Source organism: Spermophilus citellus (assembly GCF_964194105.1).
Source record: "Spermophilus citellus genome assembly, chromosome: 2".
Classification (NCBI taxonomy): Eukaryota; Metazoa; Chordata; class Mammalia; order Rodentia; family Sciuridae; genus Spermophilus; species Spermophilus citellus.
Window position 1 is genome coordinate 193,539,390 of NC_138183.1, and position 25,781 is coordinate 193,565,170.

Below are 25,781 nucleotides of genomic sequence, written 5' to 3' on the forward strand. Positions count from 1 at the left end.
CAGTGCTTGTTGAGTTACATTTGGAATATTTTGTATAGACTAGGATACCAGACTTGGAAAAAGTTAAGTGGGTTATTTGTTCAGCATCTACCAAATGTTTGTGATACTTCTGTGTGTCAGGAATACAGCAGTTTAATTTCATTTCTAAAAAGACATATATTCCTTTCTTAAGGATCTTATATTCTGAATGGGAAGGCAAATTATAAACCAGATAAATAAATACGTAGTATCAGATGGTGATAATGGCAAATGGTGGGGGGAAATGAAGCAAGGAAGGTGAAAGAAAGAATTATTTGTTTTATGTAGGTTTGGTAAATCATTTATTATTTTTGGTACAGGGGGTTGAACCCAGGGGTGCTCAAGCACTGAGCTATATCCCCTGCCTTTTTGTTTATTTGTTTCTAACAGAGTCTTGCTAAATTGCCCAACCTGGCCTCCAATTTCTGCCTCAGCTTCCTGAGTCACTGGGATTATTTAGCACCCAGCATTAAAGGAAGGCCTCATTAAGTAGGTAGCATTACAGATCTAAAGATGATGGAGGCTGGAGGTGTAACTCATTGGTAGAGCACTTAACTAGCATGTGTGAGGTACTGCGTTTGAACCCCAGCACCACACACACACAAACACATAAAAATTCCTTCTAAGGAGAGTAACTAGTCTGATAAGGAAAAAGAACCAACAAGAGCTATTTAGCCTGGAGAAAACAGCTACCATTTATTGAGCACTAATTATGTGCTAGGTACTATTCAAAGTGCTTTATACCCAGAATCTTAGAAAAACCACTGTGCAGTAGGGATTATATCCCCATTTTAAAATGAAGACATAGGCTAAGAGTTAGGAAACTTCTGCCTTGTCAAAAGGGGCAGTTGCTCCTCAGTTTGTCTTAGGTCCTAAGGTCCTAACTTACCCTGCCCTGGTAAGTTCATTGTTTACCTAGGCATGACTGTATTTATTATTATTATTATTATTTTAATCAAGATTATACTGATTTTTGGCTGGGGTTGTGGCTCAGTGGTAGAGTGCTTGCCTAGCATGCGTGAGGCACTGGGCTTGATTCTCAGCACCTCATATAAATAAATAAAATAAAGGGTTCATTGACAACTACGAAAATATTAAAAAAAAAAAAAAAAGACTATACTGGCCAATTGTTCAAGCCAAACAAAATATGCCAGGCACAACCCCTGGCCTGCCAATGTGCAACCTCTTCTATAATCTTCTAGGATCAGTGGGTTTAAAGATGGAACAAAACAGATGGTAGCTGACTCTGAGTTAATAATCTGACATATGCAAAAATGTGAGAGAACCACTTCAAAAGGTTATAAATTCTACACCACTGTAAATAGTCAGGCATGGGCTGGAGATGTGATGATCCTCTTGCATATTGGATTAAATTTCAAGTAGACATTTGGATGGAATCTTTAAAAGTCTATTCCAAACACAGGATTCTAGGGAACTAAGATTAACTGGGCTACTGCCATAGGACTAGGGCTGAGGTTCCCAGGAGGGACACAATAAATAGCTAAGCCCAATGATTTTTCTGGTCTTCATTGTACTAATATACCAGAAAGTGGGAAGTGATGCGGAATGATTCGGCAGCTAGCTTGTATTTCTGAAATACCAACTACACATTTTGTTTACATACCTTGTTTAGCCAGGGCTGTACCCATGGCATGTAGGAAATAAGTAAGGGAAATATTTGTCCTGAACATGCTAGAGTGCTATATTAGTGTGTGCACAAAATGGTTATTGAATTAAGGTGCAGGAAGATTCCATGACAGTCTTTATACTGTGAGATACCAACTTCTCCCTGAAAAGTCAATATAAAATATTCTAAGTCTAAGGTATGTCATAAAAGATTTATGACATCAAAAAATCTTTTCCAAAAAATGGCTGTTTCAACAGTGAAACCACTCGGAGGCTAATGACTGGACTACTTGTGCATAGATTTCTCTCATTTATCTTCCTTAATGTTTATTCCACTTAAAACCTGCTTTGGAAAGTATCTTAGGTACCAATTCCCATTCAGATTTAAAGGACTCAATAAATTGTTCTTCAATATTATCATTCCCAACGGAGTTTTTATTTATCAGAGATGAAAAATAAGCTCAATTCATTATTTTTCATGTGTCTGTCTTGTGTCAGTCTTGTTCTTAATTTTAGGGTTACAATGATAAATGTTTTAGCCCCTGCCCTTAAGGAATTCATTTTAGTAAAGGAGATAGATTTAAAAGCAAATCACAGTTATGTATAAATAGATACAGCAATGGAAATATTCATTAAAACATTTTATCAAGTGCCTGATATATGCCAGACACTGTACCAGATACCATGAGTACAAAGACCAGAAAAAACCAACCCAGAATTATAAATTAGGTAAAAACGACAGTTAACATTACTGCATGGTAAATTCTTTGATAAAGTTAAATACCAGGGATTCTGAGAGCACAGAGGAGATATTTTGACTTAAGGAACTGATAATAAAGATATTGTGTTAGCTAGCTTTTTCATCACTGTAACTAAAACACCTGGCAAGAACAGTTTACAGGAAAAAGTTTATTTGGAACTCACAGTTTCAGAGATCTCATTCCATAGATAGCCAAGTCCTTTAGGACTCTGAACCTAAGGTGAGAAGAGTTCTGGTGAAGGAAAACTGCTCTCTCATTGCTACAAGGAAGCAGAGATCAGCCAGGTACAGTGGCTCACACCTGTAATCCCAGCAATTGAGGAGACTGAGGCAGGAGGATCACAAGTTTAAGGTCAGCCTCAGCAACTTAGCAAGGCCCTAAGCGACTTAGTGAGACCTTGTCTCAAAATAAAAATAAAAAGACTGGGGATGTAGCTCAGTGATAAAGCACCCTTAGATTCAATCCACAGTACCAAAAGGAAAAAAAAATGTCTTTAAAGGAAGGAGAGATCCAGGAAAAGAAGAAAGAACCATAAGGAACATGCATCCTTCCATGGCATGCCCCCCGTGGCCCACCTTCTTCAGCCATTCTCCACCTACCTACAGTTACCATCTAATCAGTCCATTCAAACTAGAATTAGGTTACAGTTCTTGTCATGTTACCACTGACTATTACTGCATTAACAGAAGCTTTTGGGGGACACCTTATATCCAAATCATAACAGATATGGATACATAATAAAGTACCAAGGCTGTTACCTCCTTAGGAACATTTTAAGTATCGGAAGAAAAGGTTATTGTAACATGGCCTTAAAATCAAACATTGCTTGTCATTAGCCTCTTTATTCATCCACCTTATTAAAGAACGTTAAACCATATCAAATAAAGCCAGTATCAACTAAAAGGAAAAGCATCCTATTGCATACTAAGATTCTTTAAACGGAAGACTTTTATATCTAACCAGATTTTCAATTTTGGTAGACCATGTTTTCTTCACCCTCTCTCAGAGAATAAACAAGCCAAATCTCTTTGGGATGCAGACGTTTTCTAGCTGAATCCCAGAGATTTTCTTTCTTTCAATAAAAAAATAAATAAAATGAATTCTTAATATAATACTGTGTAGCCATTACTTACTGAGAAAAAGTTAGTATGTTAAGTGGAAAAGTAGTTATAAAACACAATCTATAATATGCCATTTTTGCAAAAGAAATGGATATACAGACATACATATGCATAGATAAAAACTACGAGACACATCAAAATATTAATAATCATTAACTATTTTTGGTACCAGGGATTGAACCCAGGAGCGATTAACCACTGAGCCATATCCCACATCCCCAAGCCCTTTTTGTATTTTTTGAGACAGGGTCTCACAAAAGTCCTTAGGGCCTTGCTAAGTTACCGAGGCTGGCTTTGAACTCACAATTCTCCTGCCTCAGCCTCCCAAGCCACTGGGATTACAGGCATGTGCCACCATACCTGGCAAATAATCAGTATTCTTGATTAGTAATATTAATGGGTATATTAATTTTCTATGGCTGCAAAACAACCACAAACTTGACACTTCAAACAATACCCATTTGTTATCTCATAATTCTATATGTCAGAAGTAGTTATAAAACAGAATATACAATATGCCATTTTTGCAAAAGAAATGTGTATATAGACATATATGCATAGATAGGTCATATGTATCATAGGTCCAGCCTACCAAGATAATCAGATTATCTTAAAAGTTGACAGATTTGGAGCCTTAATTATATCTTCAGAATCCCTTTGAAACAATTCCTAGATGAGTGTGTGAATCACTAGGAAAAGCTATGTGTACACAAAGGGCTGAGACATTGAATTCTGTTTACCACAATGGATGAGCTTTATTTGGTTTAGTTTGCTTTTATTCTCCCATCATGCATTGAAGATATGATATTTAAGTTTTGGGGTCTTTTTTCAAGTTTTAAAACTATTTTGATCTGTTTATTATAGTAATGAATGTTAGATCTTTATGGATCTCTTTGGCACATTTTGAGGGTTGTGGTTGTTTTGCTTCGATTAACCACCATATTTTCATTATTTTCAGAAGTTATAAAACTCTAGACTAGAAAGTAGACACTTTGGTTTTTTGTCTCATTTACCATCTAAGCAAATATAGAATTCTATAAAGTAGTGATACTTCCCATGTTCCATGGAATAATACCATTGGTCCTCAGTTTTTAAAGGGAAGCCTAAGAACTACAGTGGGATCACATAGATAAAGTGAATAAAAGCACAGAATGGGGAGTCATTCTGGTTATACAGTAATTGTCTTTTATTATAATGATTGAAAGTGAAATTCTTGTTGTAAGGCAAGGCCCCCAATAGGTGCCTGAAACTATTACTGGGCCTATATATATACTATTTTTTTCCTATACATACATGTATTTGATAAAATTTAATTTATAAATTAGGCACAGAAAGAGATTAACAATAATAACTAAGAATAAAGTAGAACACTTATTATATACAAATACCAGTTGGAAGAACTGAATGCCTGGGGACTTATATATCTTTTGGGGGAGGTGAGCAGGGAGGTAACAGGGATTAACTTAGGAGCACTCGATCACTGAACTACATCCCAGCCCTGTTTTGTATTTTACTTAGAGACAGGGTCTCCCTGAGTTGCTTAGCACCTTACGTTTGCTGAGGCTGGCTTTGAACTTGAGATCTTCCTGCCTTAGCCTCCAGAGCCACTGGGATTACAGGTGTGCACCACCATACCTGGCTGAATGCCTGGGGATTTAATGACTCCCACAAGAAGGCTGTTCTCTCCAGAAGAGACTTTATTGATGCAATGTCAAGATCTAAAACAGTACAGAAAGTAAAAGCTCAGTGAACACCTATTGTTAAGTGAATATCCTCAAGGAATTTTCTTGCCTAGTGGGAAGGGTGGACAAGTAAGCCATTACAGAACCTTGTTGTAAGTCTGAAAAGAGAAGGAAATACACTGAATGTTGCAAACATTTCTGCTGGATTTCAGAGTTTTCATTTTCTGCTTTTTCTGCTTTCAGTTCTGTTAGAACAAGGTAACAAACTGCGCAATGCCATGGTGATTTCTGCAATGAAATCAAGCCCAGATACTAGCATGTTGTTGGACAAAATTCATCCTCCAATAAAGGAAGATTCTCTTAGACCATCAACCCAGTAAGTTACAGAATAGACAAAAACCCAGCGTTCATTTTTCTTAATAGTTGTTAACCTGTGTTTCTTTTTTTAAAAATAAATATGTGTGATATATATATATATATATATATATATATATATATATATATATATATAATGTTTTAGTTGTAAATGGACACAATACCTTTATTTTATTTTATTTATTTTTATGTGGTGCTGAGGATTGAATCCAGTGCCTCATTCATATGTGCTAGGCAAGTACTCTACCACTGAGCTACAACTCCAGCCCCTAACCTGTATTTCTTTTCTTTTTTTTTTTTTAAAGAGAGAGAGAGAGAGAATCTTTTAATATTTATTTTTTTTTATCTCGGCGGACACAACATCTTTGTTTGTATGTGGTGCTGAGGATTGAACCCGGGCCGCACGCATGCCAGGAGAGCGCGCTACCGCTTGAGCCACATCCCCAGCGCCCTCCCAACCTGTATTTCTTGTTAAATTATGAACTGGACAATCTTGGAAATAATTTTTGATGAGGTGATAAAGAAGTCTAAACTAGGAATTAAGATGCTAGTACTGGCACTGATACTTAATAAATGTATAAATAAGTAATTTTGCTGCTCTTTTTGAACTGGAATGCTTGTATATAAAATGGGGATATTTTCTTCCTATTTTTCAGAAATGAAATGGGGTTCTGATGTAGGAAAGATCTCACAGAGTGTAAAGTTTTAGATATATGTAAGGCATTTAAGTCTAAAGTAATAAATTTTATGAATCAGACCAGCTCCATAATACTCTTTTTTTTGCTCAATTAATTATGATTCAGATTTTTCCCATCTGTTAGCCATTTAGTGAGAAAGTATTTTTCCACACTTCAGAATCAGAGTGTTGTCTAAGAATCAAGTTGAAGATCATGTCCTTCCTTCAACTGAGGATACATTTTGGAAACATGACACAAAAGTTGATACCAGAGCTATACAGCTGCTATTAGGCAGGTAAGTGCTTTAACCAGCTTCGTTCCTTTCAAATTTTTCCTACAATTCACTAAATATAATGTTAAATTCATCCTTCTAAATCTTTGCTTCCTTAATTAACCAGTCGGTTTCTGTTTCTCAATCTACTACTCAATGCCTATGAAATAAAAATTCAATTTTTAGCTTTTTGTTCTTGGCTTCATTTAAGGAATGGTTCTCAATTCACCTTTCCATTCTTATTTCCCAGCTCTTACCAACACCAATATTAACATGATGTGGTAAAAGCAGCATGAATTTTAGACAGATTTAAATTAAAACTTGAGGTTTGTTGCTTATTAACATTGTGTTCTTAAGCAGGTATCTTACCTTCAGAGGCACCAATAAATTTAGAATTGTTCCTAACCTTGAAAAATTATGAGGATTAGAAATGTTGTATGTAAATGAGCTAACACTGTGCTTGACACATATTAATTTGATTCCTAATAGCTATAATTGTTAATATTACCACTAACATGTGCCTTCATCTATTTATTGTCTCTTGAGTAAAATACTATCCTCATTACTGTCTTGGCAAGGTGGTTAAAAGCAATATGTGTTAAGTTATAAAAGTGTGAGAGGCCAGCCTTCATGGCATTTGCCTGTAATCCCAGCAATTTGGGAGGCTGAAGCAGGAGAATCATGAGTTCAAGGCCAGACTAGGCAACTTAAAGAAACCCCATCTCAAAATGAAACATTAAAAAAAAAAAGAGGGGAGTATGGGGTAGAGTACCCCTGGGCTCAATCCCCAATAACAGAAAAAAATTTACATTAATTAATTAATTTTAATTAATTAAATAAATAAGGTGCAAGAGAACATGTTCTTCAGAAACTCCATTTAATTGGGTTAAGGTTAGACTTCTTAAAGAAAAGAGAAAGACTGCATAAACATTTTAGTTTGCTAATGGTATAGGTAGAGTGAGTAGGGGTATAATGGAAAAGGAAGTGGAAGCCAGACTTTGAAGGACTTTGAATATTATGTTAAAGGGTTTAGATTTCATGTTATAAATTGGTTAGACAGAAAAATATTTCAGCAGAAGAGTGGAAAGATTAGTTTAGCAACAGTATGGAAAATCAACTCTACAGGCTAAATGGAAAAGTATGTGGGAATAGTTTTTCCTCCCTGGTGGAGTTGTAAACATAAAAAATTAAAGGTTGGTATGACAGGATCTTATAACTAATTAGTTGTGGAAAGAGAATGAAAACTGAAAAATGACCCCTAGGTTTTTTGGTTAGGAACTCCATGGATTATAATGATTGAAATTGAAGGTAATAAATTCAAGTTTAAGCTTGTAAATCTGTGAAACTTAAGTTGTCTATAGAACATTCAAGTGCAGTGTTTAGTAGGTGCTTGAATATGTAGAGTGAAGTTTAGGAGAGAGGATTGGCCTAAAGATAAAAATTGAGTGTCATCTACACTGCAGTAATTGAAATCTTGAGAGTAGCAGGATTGGGTACCCAAGGAAAGAATAGGAGAAAGAAAGTAAGAATGAAGGACACGCTTTCATGCCCACTCCTTATTTATTTATTTATTTTAGTTTTTTATAATTTTACTTTATAAAATATTTTTTCTTTTACATTTTTATTGATGCATTATAGTTGTACATAATGCTGGAATTTGTTGTGACGTATTTGTATGTACACACAATATTACAGTATAATTATTGGCCAATATCACTCCCTAGCACTTCCCCGCCTCTCTCCCCATCTCCTATCCCCTGGTTTCTTTCCTCTTTTGATCTCTCTGTGTTTTCATGAGATCCCTTGCCCCTTCTTTTCTTTTTCGTCTCTGGTTTCCACATATGAGAGAAAACATATGACCCTTGACCTTCTGAATTTGGCTTATTTCAGTTAACATAATGGTCTCTAGATTCATCCATTTTCCTGCAAATGACATAATTTTATTTTTCTTTACGGCTGATTAAAACTCCATTGTGTATGTATATTCATTCATTTATTGGTGGACACCTAGGCTAGTTCCATGGTTTGGCTATTGTGAATTGTGCCACATGAGTATGCATATATCACTATAGTATGATGACTTTAATTCTTTAGGACAAATAGCAAGGAGTGATATAACTGGGTCATATGCAGTTCCATGCCTAATCTGTTGAACAACTCCACTGTGATTTCTGTAGTGGTTGTCCTAATTTACAATCTCACAGTGTAACACTGTTCCTTTTTATTCAGATCCTCTTCAGCTTTTACTGTTATTTGTATTCTTGATAATTATCATTCTGACTAGTGTGAGAATAAATCTCAATATAGTTTTGGTTTGCATTTTCCTAATTGGTAATGATAATGAACATTTTTTTTTCCATGTATTTGTTGGTCATTTGTATTTCTTTTGAGAAGTGTCTTTTCAGTTCATTGACTATTAATTGGTGCCCACTCCTTTTAAAACCTCAGTAAAATGATGGTCAAGTAATAGAAAAGGCATAAAAATCACAAGAACCAAAAGGGGAAATGACAACAGATGAAAGATGTCAATAAAATTTTAAAAGTTAGAAAACAGATGGACAATGATAACTGACCCAGCAAAATAAAGAAAGCTGTACCTTGAGCCAGACTGCCTATATTTTATCCAAGTTCTGTCACTCACTAGTGTTAAAATCATCCAAAGTTATAACCACATTTTACTGTAGTTTTTTATCCGTTAAATAGATATCATAATATAATCTACTTTACTGATATTTTGTGAGCAAATTCAATGATTTAATTCCTATAAACTTGTTAGAATACTGCTGGCATAGAGTAACCTCTCAATAAATATTGAGTATTATTATTATTATAATAACTGTCCCTCTATGAGGGACAGAGCCAACAGACTGACATTTTCCTGCCCAGTCAAAGACTAGAGTTTATTCTTTGTAGAGGTAGTACTATCAGATCTCGGGATTCAAGGATGTCAAATGCAATTGAAGGTGAGGGTGAGCACCATACTGAGGGAAAGGAGATTAAGTTTAAATTCTACATATGAGAATGATGAATATCCCTCCATTCCCAAACTCCCTTTGCTCCTTGATTCCTAGCACACTGACAGTCACTACCTCCCAGACAGGAGATGAGATTATGCATGGAAACTCCAGCTCAAGAAGAAAGACATCAACCATGGAGGTTACCCTCCAAAATGATCTGGCTCTGCCCAATTAAATATTTTATAATGAAACCCACCAGTCAACAAGTTTCCTCCAACTCTCAAGCTAGAAATAGGACTTTCAGTCAGCATTTGAGGACCTGACTTTAATATGACCAGATAGCTAAGATTTATAGGCATTCAAGGAATGCCTCTAACATAGAGACAACAAGATTTAACAGAACATATGGAAGAGGTAAGTGAGGGAAAATCCTATTTTCCCCTTAAGGCAGAGTTGGAAAGTAGGAAAGAAAAGACAAAATTGAGGATATATTCAAGAAGTTCAACAACCAAATAATTAGAGTTTCAGAAAAGAGGAAATGAAAAAATTCTCCTGAACTGGAGCATATCAGCTTCTGTGCTGATACTTGAGCCAAGACCCCCTATCCCATCTCTTCTAACTCAGACACATAGAAACTTCCCTCCTTACTGGGGCAGCCAAGGACTTAGAACTCCCTCTTCCCATAGCGCCAATCAGCAGGTATCTTCTGAGGGAGGAGTAGGACATAAGCAAGAGAAAGGAGGCTGAGACTGTAGATTAGTGGCAGAGCGCTTGCCTTGAACATGAGGCCTGGGTTTGATCCTCAGCACCACATAAAAATAAATAAGTAAAATAGAGGTATTGTGTCCAACTACAACTAAAAAATAAATGTTTTTTTAAAAAAGAGGATATGCAAATCACTAGAATTCGAAATTAAACAGGGAAAGTTAATACCAATTTTATATAAATAAAACATTATGAATGAATCCTGTGAACATTTGGATGACAATAAACGATAATTTACATAGTATAATTTGGTCAATTTCATTCCACCATGCATTCCTTTTCCTCTCCCTCCTCCTTCCCCACTCCCTCTCTATCCTTTCCTCTACTTCTGCTTCACTGATCTCCCTTCTATTTTTATGGGATCCCCTCCTTTTTCCCCCTTATTTTGGTCTAGCTTTCACATTTGAGAGAAAACATTGAAACCTTGACTTTATGAATCTGGCTTATTTCACTTAGCATGATGAATTTCACCTTTCTCTATGTCTATAAAGTACTAAATTTTTTTAGCTTTTTTATTTTAAAATATTTATTTTTTAGTTGTAGTTGGATACAATACATTTGTTGATTGATTGATTGATTTTTATGTGGTGCTGAGGATCAATCCCAGGGCCTTACACCTGCTAGGTGAGCGCTCTATGGCTGAGCCACAATCCCAGCCCCTAAAGCACTAATTTTTTAAAATATAACTATAAATAAATAGAAGGAAGACCAGTAGAATAGAAGATGGGCAATGGGAAGAAGGAGAGGAGAGAAAGAGGAAGTACTGGAGATTGAAGTGGAATAAATTATATTCCATGCATGCATGATTATGTCAAAATGAATCCCAATATTATGTATAACTATGATTCACTAATTAAAACACTTAAAACCTTTTTAAAGACAAATAATTTAGATAAAATGGAAAGATTGCTAGAAAGACACAGATTACTAAAACTGACTCAAGAAGAAATAGACCTGTAACAAGTAGGGATTGAATTAGAAATTCAAAAAACTACCCACAAAGAAAAGCCCAGGCCCAGTTTTTATTGATGAATTCTACCAAACAGTTAAAGAGAGTTAATACCAATATTTCACAAATTCTTCTAAAAATTGGAATAGTAGGGAAGTCTTTCCTACTATTTTATGAAGCCAACATTATTCTGTTACCAAATCTAGACAGAGGCATCACAAGAAAACTACAGATCAATATGTATATGGAGACAACAATTCCCCACAAAATATTCTCAAACCAAGCCAAGTAACTAAAATTTTATTCCATGACCCAGTGGAATTTACTTAGAATGTAAGGTCAGTTTAATTTCTGAAAACCAATTTATGTGATATACAATATAAATAGAATAAAAAACAGAAGCCACAGGATCATCTCAAAAGATGGAGAGAAGCATTTAACAAAAATCTAATGATCTTGCATGACAAAATGCGCAATAAGCTTAGATAGAAGAGAAAATCCTCAGCATCTACAGAAAACACAGAGTTAACATTATGCTTAATGTTAAAAGACTGAATGTGTTCTTCCTAAGATTAGGAAAAAGCAAGGATATTTGCTCTCAGCAGTTCTATTAAACATTGTGCAATAGCTTCTAGCTGTTTCAATTAGGAAAAATAAATAAAAGGAACCTAAATAGGAAAGGCTGAAGAAAAATATCTCTGTAAAGATGAAATGATCTAGTACGTTGAAAATTATAAGGAATTCAATAAAAATGATTAAGAATCTAATAAAAATTAGAACTAAGTTCAGCAAGATTGTAGGATTCAAGATCAGTATGCAGAAATCTATTATATATTTACATGCTTGCAATGAGCAATCTGAAAATAAATTTAGAAAAAAATTTCATTTATACTGACATCAAAAAGAATAAAATACTTAGGAATAAATCCAACAAAAGATGTGTAAAACATAAACTCTAAAAACTATAAAACACTGTTGAAAGAAATTTCAAAAGGTCTAAGTAAATAGAAAAACATTACATGTTCATGATTCAGCACAATCCCTGTCAGAATTCCAGTTGATTCCTTTGTTAAAATTGACAGGCTGCTTTTAAAATTCATGTGAAATTGTAAAGGACCCAGAATAGCCAAAACATTCTTGAAATGGGAGTCACACTTCTCAATTTTAAAACTTACCTAAGCAATAGCAATCAAGTCAGTGTAGTACTAGCATAAGGATAGACAAATAAATCAGTGAAATAGAATTGATAGTTTAGAATACCCAAGTGTCTATCTTTAGTCAGCTGATAGTCAATAAGGCTGTTAAGATCACTCAGTGATAGAAGAATTGTCTTCACAATGAATGACGCTGGGATGCCTAGATAAAGTGAAGTTGGATCTTTACCTCACCATCTACAAAAATTAACTCAAAATGAATCAAACAGCTAAATGGAAGGACTAACATAAAACTTATAGATTGTAAACCTAAATGACCTTAGATTAGGATAAGCGTCTTAGATGTGGCACCAAAAGCACAAACGATCGAGAAATGAAAAGTTGTGCTGTAATTGTATACAATGAATCAAAATACATTCTGTTGTCATGTATATCTAATTGAGATAAATTAATTAATTAATAATAATAATATCAATAATAAATAAAATAAAACAAAAAGAGCTAGGGGTATGGCTCAGTGGTAAAGCAACCCCGGGTTCAATCTCCAGCCCCAGTCCCTGAATCATGAGGAGTGTATCTCATTCTTCTAGAATTTTGTTTTTGTGTGTATTTTATAATGTGATCCTATGTTAGTATGGTGGTATATGCATATCATATTTACATGCATAACTTATAAGTTAATTAAGACATTTATTGAGATGTATGCTCAAAAATTTACTACTGGCAAGATGCATTTAAAATTTTTGTAAAAGATATATTGAGTTTCAAAAAAAGAAGTCCTGTGATTTGGCAGATAAATTGGTATAATATAAAATAAATCCTAAATTTTATAAAAAGCACAAGCCATACAATAAACAAATTGGACATCTCAAAATTAAAAATTTTTGTGCTTCCACTGATACTATTAAAGAGGAAAGACAAGAGAATAGGAAAAAATTGCAGATCTTATATCTGATAAGGGACTTACATAACTCAGAATTTATAAGAATTCATATGACTGAAGAGACAAATAATTCTTTAAAATATGGACAGTGGATCTGATTGAACATTTCTCCAAGCAAGATATTTAAGTGGTAAATTTATACATGAAAAGATGCACAACACCATTATTTGTCAGGGAAATGCAAATCAAAACAATGAGATACCACTTCACACCCACTAGATTAAAAAAGTCTGGATAATAAGTATTGATGAGAATGTAGAGAATCTAGAATCCTAGTATACTGCTTGTGATAATGTAAAAGGTACAAATGTAAAGTAAATGGTACTTTGGAAAATCGTTTATCAGTTCCTCAAACTGTAACACATAGACTTACCATATGATCAACTCCTAGGCATATACCCAAGGAAAATGAAAGCATATATCCAAACAAAAACATGTATATGAATGAGCCTAGCAGCATTATTCATAATATTCAAAAAATGGAAACAAGCCAGATGTCTACCACCCGGTAAATGGACTTTTAAAACATGAAATATCCATTAGTGGAATATTATTTGGCAATAAAAAAACAAGGTGTTGATACATATGACAGCATGGATGAACTTTAAAAACACGTAAATTGAAAAAAATCAGTGCCAAGTGATTATATATTTTATGACTTCATTTATTTGAAATGTCCAAAATAGGCAAATCTATAAAGATAGTGTAATTATTATCAGTGTTTCCTTAAGGTTGAATGTAATGGTGGATAGGGTAATGAAAGTAAAGGTTATGGAGTTTTGTTTTGAGGTGATGAAAATGTTTAAAATTGACTGGAGTGATGGCTGCTTATATTTGTGAATTATTAGCTATAAAATTGCTTTGTGGGTGAATAATATGGTATATGAATCATATATTATAAAGCTGTTTAGGAGAAAAACAACCTAGAATCCAACACAATAAATTTAAAAAGCCACATCAAGATGTATAATCATGAAATTTTGAAATACTGAGTATAAAGAGACAGTATTAAAGAAAATTAAAAATCACCTATATGTTGGAATTGGAATGACATCAGGACTATCCACAGTTCCCTGGAAGATAGTAGAGAAATGTCTTCATAATTTTGAATTAAAAATTATTTGTGGGGCTGGGGCTGTGGCTGTGGCTCAGCGGTAGAGTACTTGCCTGGCACATGCAAGGTGTGCTGGGTTCAATCCTCAGCACCACATAAAAATAAATAAAATAAAGATATTATGTCCAACTACAACTAAAAACAAATATTAAAAAATTATTTGCAATATAAACTTCCATTACTAATCAAACTATCAATCAAGTGAGATAGTAGAGAAAAAAAATACCTTCATATATTGAGAATCTCAAAAGTTTACCTATCAGTATTCTTCAGGAAACCTTAGGGGGATATCTTCTACCGAAGAGAGGGCTTAAGAAGGAAAAGGAAGACATGGAGTCCAAGAAGGAGGGAATACAACACAGAAGAGAGATAAAAGGAGGTTTAGGATGTGTGTCATATTTACAGAGCAAGCAATCTGTACAGGACAGAGCTTCAGAGGAGACGTTTCTGAGGCCTGGGGGACAAGGAAGAATAAAATATATATTGGTCAAGTCTGGGGGGGCGGAGTTGAGTAATAAAATAGTAATAGGTACATATAAAACTCTGCAAATGAAAATTAAGACACTTATTAATACCAAAGAAAACCAGGAGTTGTATAAGAGAGAAAGTAAAATTGTATAAGAAAGGAAGTAAGTTAATTATCCTACACTTGGTTCTGATATGTTAACCCTGAAAATAGTAATGCATATGTATCACTTAGAAATATGTTCATAAATACCAGGAGCATCTCAGGGAGTTGAAGGCAATTGTCTTTAGGAATTTAGGCAACTACTGTTTTTAATTATCAGCCTATTGTCTTCTTAACTTTCAAAACAAGTATATATATTTGATTAAAAATTATATGTAAGAAGAAAAAGAAGGGCTGAGGGTGTAGTTCAGTGTCAGAGCACTTGGCTAGCATGCTGCAGGCCCTGGTTTCAATCCAGCACCACCAAAAACAAAACAAAACAAAAAAAGCAGGGGAGGAAGAAAAAGAAGAGATAGTGCTAAAAGTGAGCTTATCTTATGGCCAGGCAACATAGGCAAAATCCATCCTTTCAATATGTCCTAGACAGTGAATTAAGTTCAAAGAAATCTTACACTGTAAGAATAAAGAAGTAAAATGTGGAGGACTATATACTATAAACAGTGGAGATCTCTAACTTTAGGGGTGTGCAAAGTGGGGGCAGAAAGCAGCTGCTGGAACAGAGAGAGAACATAAGTGACAAGGAAGAAAGTTTATTGTAGAGTATAAGAAGTAGAATTTCTCAAAGCATTAGTGCTCAGAAGCTTCAGAGAAGCTTGTAGATTGGGATACTCTTAACTGGATTTTGGCAGTTAGGAAGTTGTTTTTGTTGTTGTTGTTGTTGTTGTTGTTCCAGGGATTGAACCCAGGGCACTTAACCACTGAACTACATCCTCAGCCCTTTTAATACTTTATTAAGAAACAGGGTTTCACTGAGTTACTTAGGGCCTTGCTAAGGCTGAGGCTGGTTTTGAACTTGTGATCCTCCTGCCTCAGCCTCCCAAGACGTTGGGATTACAGGTGTATGCCACCTCACCCAGCAAGAAGCTGTTCATTTTGAGAGAGAGATTGCAATTTGTTAATGGTCCACAACTTGGGGGTGATTGTCCACACTCCTAACCCCACATGACTTTTGAGAATGTCTGGAGGCATTTGGGGATGAATACTTCTGGTATCTAGTGAGTAGAGGCCAGGGACCCAAAATGCACAGGACAGCCCAATGACAATTATCTGACCCAGTATGTCAGTAGTAAGGTTGAGAAACCCTGCTGTAGATTAGGGAAAGGTAAGAAAGGGAGAATTTGCTGCAACTGCTCATTCAAAGTAATGTAAAAGCATCATCTCATTTGAAGGTAGTGATTATGTACTATTTTCTTGAGAAATTAAAAAGTATAGCAGCTAGCTTGAAAGGGAAGAAAGTAGAAAGAAATAGCAAAATGCATAGCTCAATGCCTGCACATAGTATTTTTTTAACGTTTTAGTTGTAGATGGACACAATATCTTTATTTTGTTTTTATTTATTTTTATGTGGTGCTAAGGATCAAACCCAGTGCCTCACACATGGGAAGCAAGCACTCTACTTATGAGCCATAACCGTAGGCCCGAGGCATATAGTATTTAATAAATATTATTGCTTTTATTATTAACAACAGGTGTTCATTAAGAAGTCATTAAGTTCATTAACAGATGTTCATTAAGTGCTAGTTAGTATAAGAGAAAAACAAAATACAAATAGCATATACTTTGCCTTTAAGGAGCTTACATTTTGAGGGAAAATATGAGATTTATACAAGGACCTGAAGGAAAAGATAGAAAGTAAAAATTCTCTAAAACAGTACCAGAATGGTATGAATTTTAAAAAACAGAGAAATTATTCCTTAAAATTTTTGAATTTATAGTTATTTATGTGCTTATCTTCCTATTAGTTTACCAACTTCTTGCAAGTAGAAAATTTTATTCATTTTTATATCCCCATAAAACTAATCATGCCATAATGAATCCTAAATGCACATAATTACTTAATGGAATAAGGTATAAACACTTAACTTATAAATTATAGTTACCCTTTTTTTTCCTACTAGACCAAAAACTCCACAAGAGTACAGATTGTGTTAGCTTACCCCTCCCTATATCATCCAAGACCTAACACATAATAGATGACCAAGAAATGCTGAGTGAGATCACAATCAATGTCATTAGTGGATTTTGGATACTAGTTGTCATCCCGGGGGTGGGGGGCGGGGGATATAATTGGAAAATATTTTCTAATAGTCTTCTGTTTCATGTGAGTTTAACCTATCTTTTTCCATGTTTAGAACTCTCAAATCTTACTAAAGAAAGAATAGTGCAGCTGAAACTTGTGTTAAAGTCCTTCTGCTTTGTTTTTCTTTTCTCTGCAGTGCTGAATTATCCCAAGGTCATTTCTGGAATGGGTTAGGCTCCCCTCCAGATTCCCCCTCCCCTGGGAGTGATGTGTACTGCAGCAGTGAGCTGAACGACCCTCAGTATGACCAGAGTCTCCTGGAGAACTTATTTTATACAGCACCTGTAAGTCATTGAACCCAAAGCTTTAGGAATAGAAGAAAACAAGTATTTTTAGTAGCTGCAGACATGATACCATGTGCCAAACAGAAAGCCTTACTTTTTAAATCATAAGTTACCTTATTTAATCATAATGACAATATGAAGAGAAAAATAGTATCTTCATTTTATAGATCAGGAGACAGGCCTAATAAGATTGAGTATTTGGGGCTAGGGCTGGGGTGGGGCTCAGGCTCAGTGGTAGCGCACTTGCCTGGCATGTGTGAGGCACCACGTAAAATAAATAAAGGACTATCAACAACTTAAAAAAAAATTAAAAAGTTAAAAAAAAAGATTGAGTATTTTGACAAGAACACATAACAAATATTAGAGCCAAAATTTAGATTTCAAATTAGCCTGAATCCAAAGCCTGTGGTCTTAATAATATATGACTTCCTTAGAGCACTTCTGAGTTAGAACTAAACATAGGTATACTCTCAGATCACCCTTGACCTGGTATCTATTTAAAATATTCTAGAAATACTTCTACTCACAGGTATTGAAAAATACCTCTATTTGCCCATAAAACAGGTCACTCTCTTTTCAGGCAGATTTGTTTTTTCACAGCTCTTTCTTACATCTAGCATATTATATATTCTATTCACTGATGTAGCATCTTCAGGAGTCTATACATAGTAAGTCTAGTCCTGTTCCATAAGTAATCATATGTGTCAAGATTATTGTCATAGTCTTTATATTAGTAAATTTTTGTTACTACAACAAAATACCTGAATTAGGCTAAATTTATAAAGAAAAGGGTTTTTTTAATTTATAGTTTTAGAGACTAAAAGTAGACACAGCACAATGCAGGTTCTGGTGAGGGCCCTTCTTGGCTACATCATCTCATAGCAGATGGCAGTGAAGGGAGCATATATGAGAAGAAAAGATCACATCACCAAACAGAAAACCGAGAGACGGGTGTCCCACAATATCTTCTGTAGGTTTGCCCCTAATCTAAGGACCTCCCATGAGGCCTCACGTAAAAGTTTCTACCTCCCAACAATTCTACCTCCATTTTCTATACTGAAAGTACAAGCTTCCAATACCTGAACCTTAAGGCACACACTCAAACCACATCCAAACATAGGAAGCCTGACTTTCCTTTTTTCAAGAACAGAAAAAGATAACTGAAATACAAGGTAAGGGGTACTAACTCAGTTGTAAGACACTGAGGGCTCCCAGGATTCAAAAGAGGTAGGAAGAACTTTTACATTAGATTGTCAGGAAAAAACATTGTCAGGCCTAAAGGGTTTTAACTGAGACTTGAAAGAATGGCCTAAGTAGAAAACACATACTTGGGCTGGGGATATGGCTTAAGCGGTAGCGCGCTCGCCTGGCATGCACAGGGCACTGGGTTCAATCCTCAGCACCAAATAAAAATAAAATAAAGATGTTGTGTCCACCGAGAACTAAAAAATAAATATTAAAAAAAAAAAAAAGAAAACACATACTTATTTACTTCAGGGGATCCAACTTAACTAGATGAGAATTCATACAGAGGGGTTGAGCAACATAAATCCGTAGTAGAATATCTGCCTAGCATACATGAGGCCCTGAGTTTGACCCCCAACACCCTGGGGGAAAAAATAAAGAAGAAAGAGAGAAAGAAAGGAATATGTGTAGAAAAAAATTGATAAGGCAGGTTAGCACACTGTAGCCAATGTGAAAGCCTTTGAATGTCAGGCAAGGAGGAAATGACATGGCCAAATAGGGTTTTAGGAATCTTAATGTAGCAACCATGGAGGGAGCACACTGAGGGAGAAATGAACAGAAGCAGACAGGAAGCCATTGAGGTGTGAGAGAGAGCCAGAATGAGAGTGGCAGTGGCAGCAGTGGAAATGGGAAGGAGGAGATGCAGTTGAAAGGCATTATGAATTAAGATTTCATGACCTCCTCTGCTACCAATCATTATTGATGCTATGTTACCTATGAGCCAAAGAGGAAAAGGGTATTTTTTTTTACACATTTATTATTTATTACCCATTTTCTGTGCCAGGTCTTTACATATTATCTGTCATTTATTGAGAACTATACCAAGTGTTTTAAATCTATTGTTTAATTAATTCTTTTATTAGCCTGTGAGATGGTATTCTCTTTATTTTACATATCATAAGCTTTGAGAGGTTAAGTACTAGTCATTAAGAATTCTTATCCTAGTCTGTCTGGCACAAAGCTAGACCACACTTTTTTTTTCTGCTAGACCATACTGTCTCATAAGTCTTGAGCAGTATGAGACTTACCTCCCTAACCTCATCTCCCACTTTCCCTTTACCAATTTGAGACTCTAGCTAGAATCTCATCCCATTCTTCAAACTTTCTAGCTCTTCTTGTATCTCCATATTTTTTGTTGGTATTAAACCTTCTACTGTGAATGCTGAAATAGCCTTACCCATCTGGTAAACTTCATTCTTTAAGAATCAACTCATCACCTCTTTGCAGAAACCTTCTAGACTCCCCTGAACAAAATTTGTTGCCTGAATGCCCACAATATCTTACATATACTTCTGGTATAGCTCTTTTTTGTTTGTTTATTTGTTTGTTTGTTTTGGTTTTGGTTTTTGGGTACCGGGGATTGAACTCAGGGGCACTTGACCACTGAGCCACATCCTTAGCCCTATTTTGTATCTTTTATTTAGAGATAGGATCTCACTGAGTTGCTTAGTGCCTTTCTTTTGCTGAGGCTAGCTTTAAACTCATGATCAGCCTCCCAAGCTGCTGGGATTACAGGATGTGCCACGGTGCCCAGCTGATATAGCTTTTACCACATTGTTTGATATGGTGCCTCATAAACAGGGACACATCTTTATTATCTTTGTATTGCCAGTACAGCAAAGGCCTAACAGATAGTGAGTACTCACTTAGTGAATACTTAGTGAAATAAATGAATGTATGAATAGTGCTAAGTAATTCCCTATGCGATTTTAACAAAATAATTTTAGAAAATATTGGTGGAGGGGCTGAGGTTGTGGCTCAGTGGTAGAGTGCTTGCCTCACATGTGTGAGGCACTGGGTTCAATTCTCAGCACCACATATAAATAAATAAATAAAACAAAGGTCCATCAACACTAAAAAATATTTTTTAAAAAAGAAAATGTTGGTGAACTGGAAGAAAGAGAAAACCAGTTGACCATGAGGCAATGGGAAGACCCTGGATTTAGAATACTCATGTCCTTCCCCAGGGTCAGTGTTTGATATACTTATATCAAATAACATAGAAATTCAACATTATTACCTTGTGTCTTGGGTTCCTGAAAGTTTTAGTTTTTGAAAGTCTAGTTTATATTTACTCTAATTTCTTTCAGCCTATAAACCTATCTAGATTTTGATTATCCTGTCAAAGACCATCTTTAAAAACCTGCCACTTAGCAGGCAGGGATGTAGCTCAGTGGCAGTGCCATTGCTGCCCATATACAAGGCCCTGTGTTTAATCCCCAGGACTATAAGTTAATTAATTAATTGATTAAAAATTAAATAGACAAAAGTTGCCACTTAAGTTGTTTTTCTTTCTAGAAGAATATTCTTAGCATGCTTATTTGAATTAATCTGTTCCCTTATAGGTCAATACATGATACACCCTAAGAAGCTGAAAAATGGAAACTGAAGATGATAGGCTTAAAATGGCTTTGATTTGCTCTCCTAAATTTGTATTAACAAGCTTTATGCTTTAAAATTTGAAGCCAAATAACCATTATGCCATTCTATTTTCCATTTTGTGATATAAGAAGCTAATCAATCGGTTGCAATAGAATCCTTTCTCCAATAAAAATCACAGGGGATTTAGCTCCTCTCAAGGAAATTTGTGAAATATAGTAAATATATTAATCTTAGCAAGATTAGAAGAAGAATGAGTCATTTGTAGTATGGATAGTTATAAATAAATAAAAGGGAGTTTTTGTATCCAGTTAGGTGACATTGTATCAGTCCTATGGCAAAAATACAGACTTTGAAACCCAGGGAGATCAAAATTTGGCTTTGCTGCTTATAGCTATAGATCATAAACAAATTGCCTAACTTTTCTCAATTGTAGAAATTGGAATAAGGATACCTCGTAGGAATGTAGTGAATATTAGAAATATACATTCAGCATTTAGCATAAAACTAAATGCATAGTAGCCAATCAATAGATAGTGGTCCATGTTATTAAGAATTTAAAAGAATTGACTTTGATTTATTTACTTTGAGCTAAACTGAAGCTTAGTTTTGTATAAGTAGGAGAAATAAGAGATTATGTCTCTACTCTCATTGTCAGTAACATAATTATGTATTTCAAGGAAGCACGCACTTACTTTTAGAGAAATGTTTTGTCACTGCTGTTCTTACAACAATCATTTTTTAGTGTCTCTCTCTGATTTTCTTCCCATAGAAATCCGATACTAGTATCAGTGATTTCCTCAGTGAAGATGATGATGTTGTCCCTTCTAAAAATATGAACCAGTCAAAAGCTCTTCGCAGATCTTCTAAAGTCCTGGAGTCAAGTGATCAGAAGCTAAAGAAGAAGGCACCAGGCAAGAAAAATAGGTGAGCTTCTCTGTGGATGTTTGATTACAGGTAAAAGCGAAGGAAGATTATTTCCATAAGATCTCCTCAAGTGATGACCTGTGTTTACCCAGCACTATCAGAATGACTGTTACAGTAACTCAGTAAACATTGTGTTCCTTAAAATTTTAATAACATGAAAAGATAGGTACAATTAAAATGGTTAAGGGAGAAAACAATACTGTATTGTATATGTACTGTGGTCATACCTATGTAGAAAAATAAGGAAAGCAAATGAGAAGGAATACACAAAAGTGACAAAGGTAGTTATATTAGGATAGTGGGTAGCGAGAATAAATTTTCTGTCCTTTCTGGAAAAGAAGAGAAACTTAATTCTATAACATCATTTTTTACACTTATGTGGAGATCAACTATTAAAAGAATTTTTTACATTTTTTGAGATTTCTTTCGTTGTAGATTAAAACCAAAATTCGGATAAAGCCATTTCCACTTATGAATTAATTTGCTTATTGCCCTACCTGTTGCCTGTGCAAGCTAGTTTGTTTTCATTTTGGGTCTCTTTAACTGTTTGCATGCCCATCTATATGATTTCCTTGTAGAAATTTGGTTGAACAACAGATGCTCTCTGAAACTCCAGAAAATACACAAGTGACGACCTTAAGTGTGGATAGACTGGCCCTTTTGGGAAGAATACATTCAGTCAGAATGTTCATCGAAACAATGGGAGTTCCTCCAGATAGTCCCCAGGTGACCCCTGGCAAAAAAAGCCTTACTGGGAGACCACCTAAGCTAACAATAGCTAAAAAACGGTATGTCTCTAACATGAGAAGATAAGTTTGATATTTTTGGAAAATATGACTGATAACTGTATAACACTTTATGATTTGTAATGTGTTTTCATCTCCATTATTTAATCAATATAAATGTATTGAATCTCCACTAGGTCCCAAGAACTATGCTAGGTAAGTTGGGAATAAAGAAAATTAAGAAGCAATCTCTGTTCTTATAGATCTTACAGTTAGCAAAAAAGGGCAACATTTATGTATAAAATGGAATATTACTCAGCCATAGAAAAGAATGGCTTTATGACTTTTGCCAGTTAATGGTGGAGCTGGAGATTATTATGATAAATGAAATAAACCAATCCCCAAAAACCAAAGGCCAAATATTCTCTATCTTATGCAGATGCTAACATACAATAAGAAAGGGAGGGGAGAATAGAAGTTCATTGGATTAGATAAAGGGGAATGAAGGGAAAGGGAGAATGGAAATAGGAAAGACAGTTGAATGAATTGGTCATAACTCCCAATGTTCACATATGAATACATGACCAGTGAAACTCCACATGATGTACAACCGCAAGACTAGAATCCTCATTAGAATAAGTTTTACTTCATGTTTGTGTAATATGTATAAGTTAGACTTTTCATGTATATATCCTACTGTCATGTATATCTAAAAAAGAACAAATAAAAAAATCACTGTGTATAATAGGGCCTTTGAAACCAGAGTAGATGTTTCATATTGAAAGTGCTGTGGAAGCAAGCCTTTCATTCCACATGACCAGACTAATGAAAGATTTGAAGAAAAGAGGTACAGCTTCTGGTGATCAGAAGTCCTGAAAATAGGCTTTCCAAGATGTGTAGATTCATAAATAGAAAATAGATTTCTTATTTGTTTTTTTTTAATCACCTTTTTTCTTTTTTTAGCACTTTCTTTGTGGAATATCACTTTCCTGTGGGTTTTTCCAAAAGTGGATTGGAAAAGACGGCTTTGATCACTGAAGTTGTTCGACTTGCCTCCAGTAAAATTACAGATGGAAGTAAGAGATAGACTGGTTTTCAGCTCCTTAAATATTTTGACTTTGGAAGAATTTTTGAACCCCTAATTACTTACCTGACTTTTGTAATGCTATAGAATCTTAGCGCTAAAAAGAATGTTTAAGTGAATCTTCTTTAACTCCTTTATTTTGTAAGTAAAGAAACTGGCTCAGTGGTACACTGACTGTCATAATTTAACGTAGCAGGTCAGTAACATGGCTGAGACTAAAACTCAAAACATCTGATGCTTAGTTCATATTTTTCAACTGTTGACATTTTTCTTTCCTTATTTAAAGCAGTTTTATAAAGATACAACTCACAAACCATACACTCATTTGACATGTATAATTTAATATATTGCAGAATTGTTTTTAATATTCGCATAATCCAATTTTTCTATTTTTTTCTTGGTTGCTTGTACTTCTGTTGTTATATTCTTTTTTATTTTGCTTTAAATATGTCTAGTATAGAAAAATAAAAGGATAGTATAATAAACATGTTCCTGCAATCCAAAATTAAAACTGTTTTTTTTAAAATATTTTTTAGTTGTCAATGGACCTCTATTTATTTATATGCAGTGCTAAGAATCGAACCAAGTGCTTCACACATGCTAGGCAGGTGCTCTACCACTGAGCTACCACCCTAGCCCACAAACCATTTATTTTAACATAGTTTGAAAATATCTTTGCCTTGGCTCTTCAGTTTAATCCACGAACAGTTTGTTAGTGTCAAATTTCTTCTCTGGGAGGTTGTTTGAGAAACAAAATATGTGGTTCTAACTGTCCTCCACATTCAAGTAACTTTCCTATAATAACTTTAGATATTTTTAATTTTATTTTGCTTTATTTGCTTTTTGAGCTAGATAATCCATTCATGTAGTTTTTAGGTTCCATTTCTATAGGCAAACAACATTGTTGCTTTTATACACTTCCTGAGCTATTTTTTGCATATATCAGCAAATGTGTTGATTCCTTTCTATCCCTACCCCCATTTTATGTAAGTGATAGAGATAGAGTACCATGTGCGCCATTCTGTAGCTTGCCTTTGACATTATAGCTTAGGGATTTTTGCATTTTGGGACATAAAGAGCTTCATCATTCCTTTAATGACTACATACTATCCCATTTTGCTGCTATGCCATAATTGAAACAGCCCTAAATATGATCAGTATTTAAGTTATTTCAACCTTTTTCTGTTAAAAATAATATTTTAATAATATTTTATGTGCATAATTTCTCACTTGGCATAAGCATATCTAATGTGAATATTTAAAATAAACACTTATTTAGCCTTAAAGTAATATAATATACTCTTTTACTAGGCCACATTATTTCACCCTCCCCATCACTTTAAGGAAGAATTAGGGCATTTCAAATTTGTCTTCTGCTTGCTTTCTGGCTGTATGCTTTTATTAACAGCAGTAGAAGCTGTCCTGGGGGTTTGTTCAGAGCACGCAAGTCTGTATAAATAATTCTTTTGACTGAAAGTATGCATGTTTATTGTGGCTAAACTATTTTTGTTGTTGTTGTTATTTATTTATTTACTTATTTATTTACTTACTTATTTATTGTGATGCTGGAGATTGAACCCAGGGCCTTGTGCATGCAAGGCAAGTAGTCTAACAACTGAGCTATAGCTCCAGCCTGCTAAAATGTTTTTTATCAAACCTCCATATGCAAAGAAAAATGTTGAAACCTTTTCTCAGGGCTTTTCCTTCTACTTCATTCCACTTATATAACATTTTATGAATTTCTTAAATTATCTCTGAACCTTGATTTCCCCATCTGTAAAATTGAAATATATCAGTTCTCATTTTGCTGCTATAGTGTTCATTGAAATTCATGCCAGTTGAAATTGAGTTCTCAGTTGCCATAGAACCATGCAAAAGCAAGGACACCACTCTGGTTTGCACAAATTTCAGCTAACATAGTGTCTACGAAGCCAAGACTACCTATAATCACACAAG

At 34.8% G+C, this 25,781-nt stretch overlaps 1 protein-coding gene across 1 annotated transcript in view; it reads left to right on the plus strand.

Annotated features, from left to right (window-relative positions):
- C2CD3 (C2 domain containing 3 centriole elongation regulator) overlaps positions 1 to 25,781 on the plus strand; it is a 147,564-nt gene that overhangs the window by 31,485 nt on the left and 90,298 nt on the right. The window contains exons 6-11 of the mRNA XM_081263133.1: positions 5,452 to 5,584; positions 6,439 to 6,555; positions 17,318 to 17,465; positions 21,862 to 22,016; positions 22,595 to 22,804; positions 23,705 to 23,817. Coding sequence (XP_081119259.1) covers positions 5,452 to 5,584; positions 6,439 to 6,555; positions 17,318 to 17,465; positions 21,862 to 22,016; positions 22,595 to 22,804; positions 23,705 to 23,817 — 876 coding nt within the window. The remainder of the gene's footprint in view (positions 1 to 5,451; positions 5,585 to 6,438; positions 6,556 to 17,317; positions 17,466 to 21,861; positions 22,017 to 22,594; positions 22,805 to 23,704; positions 23,818 to 25,781) is intronic.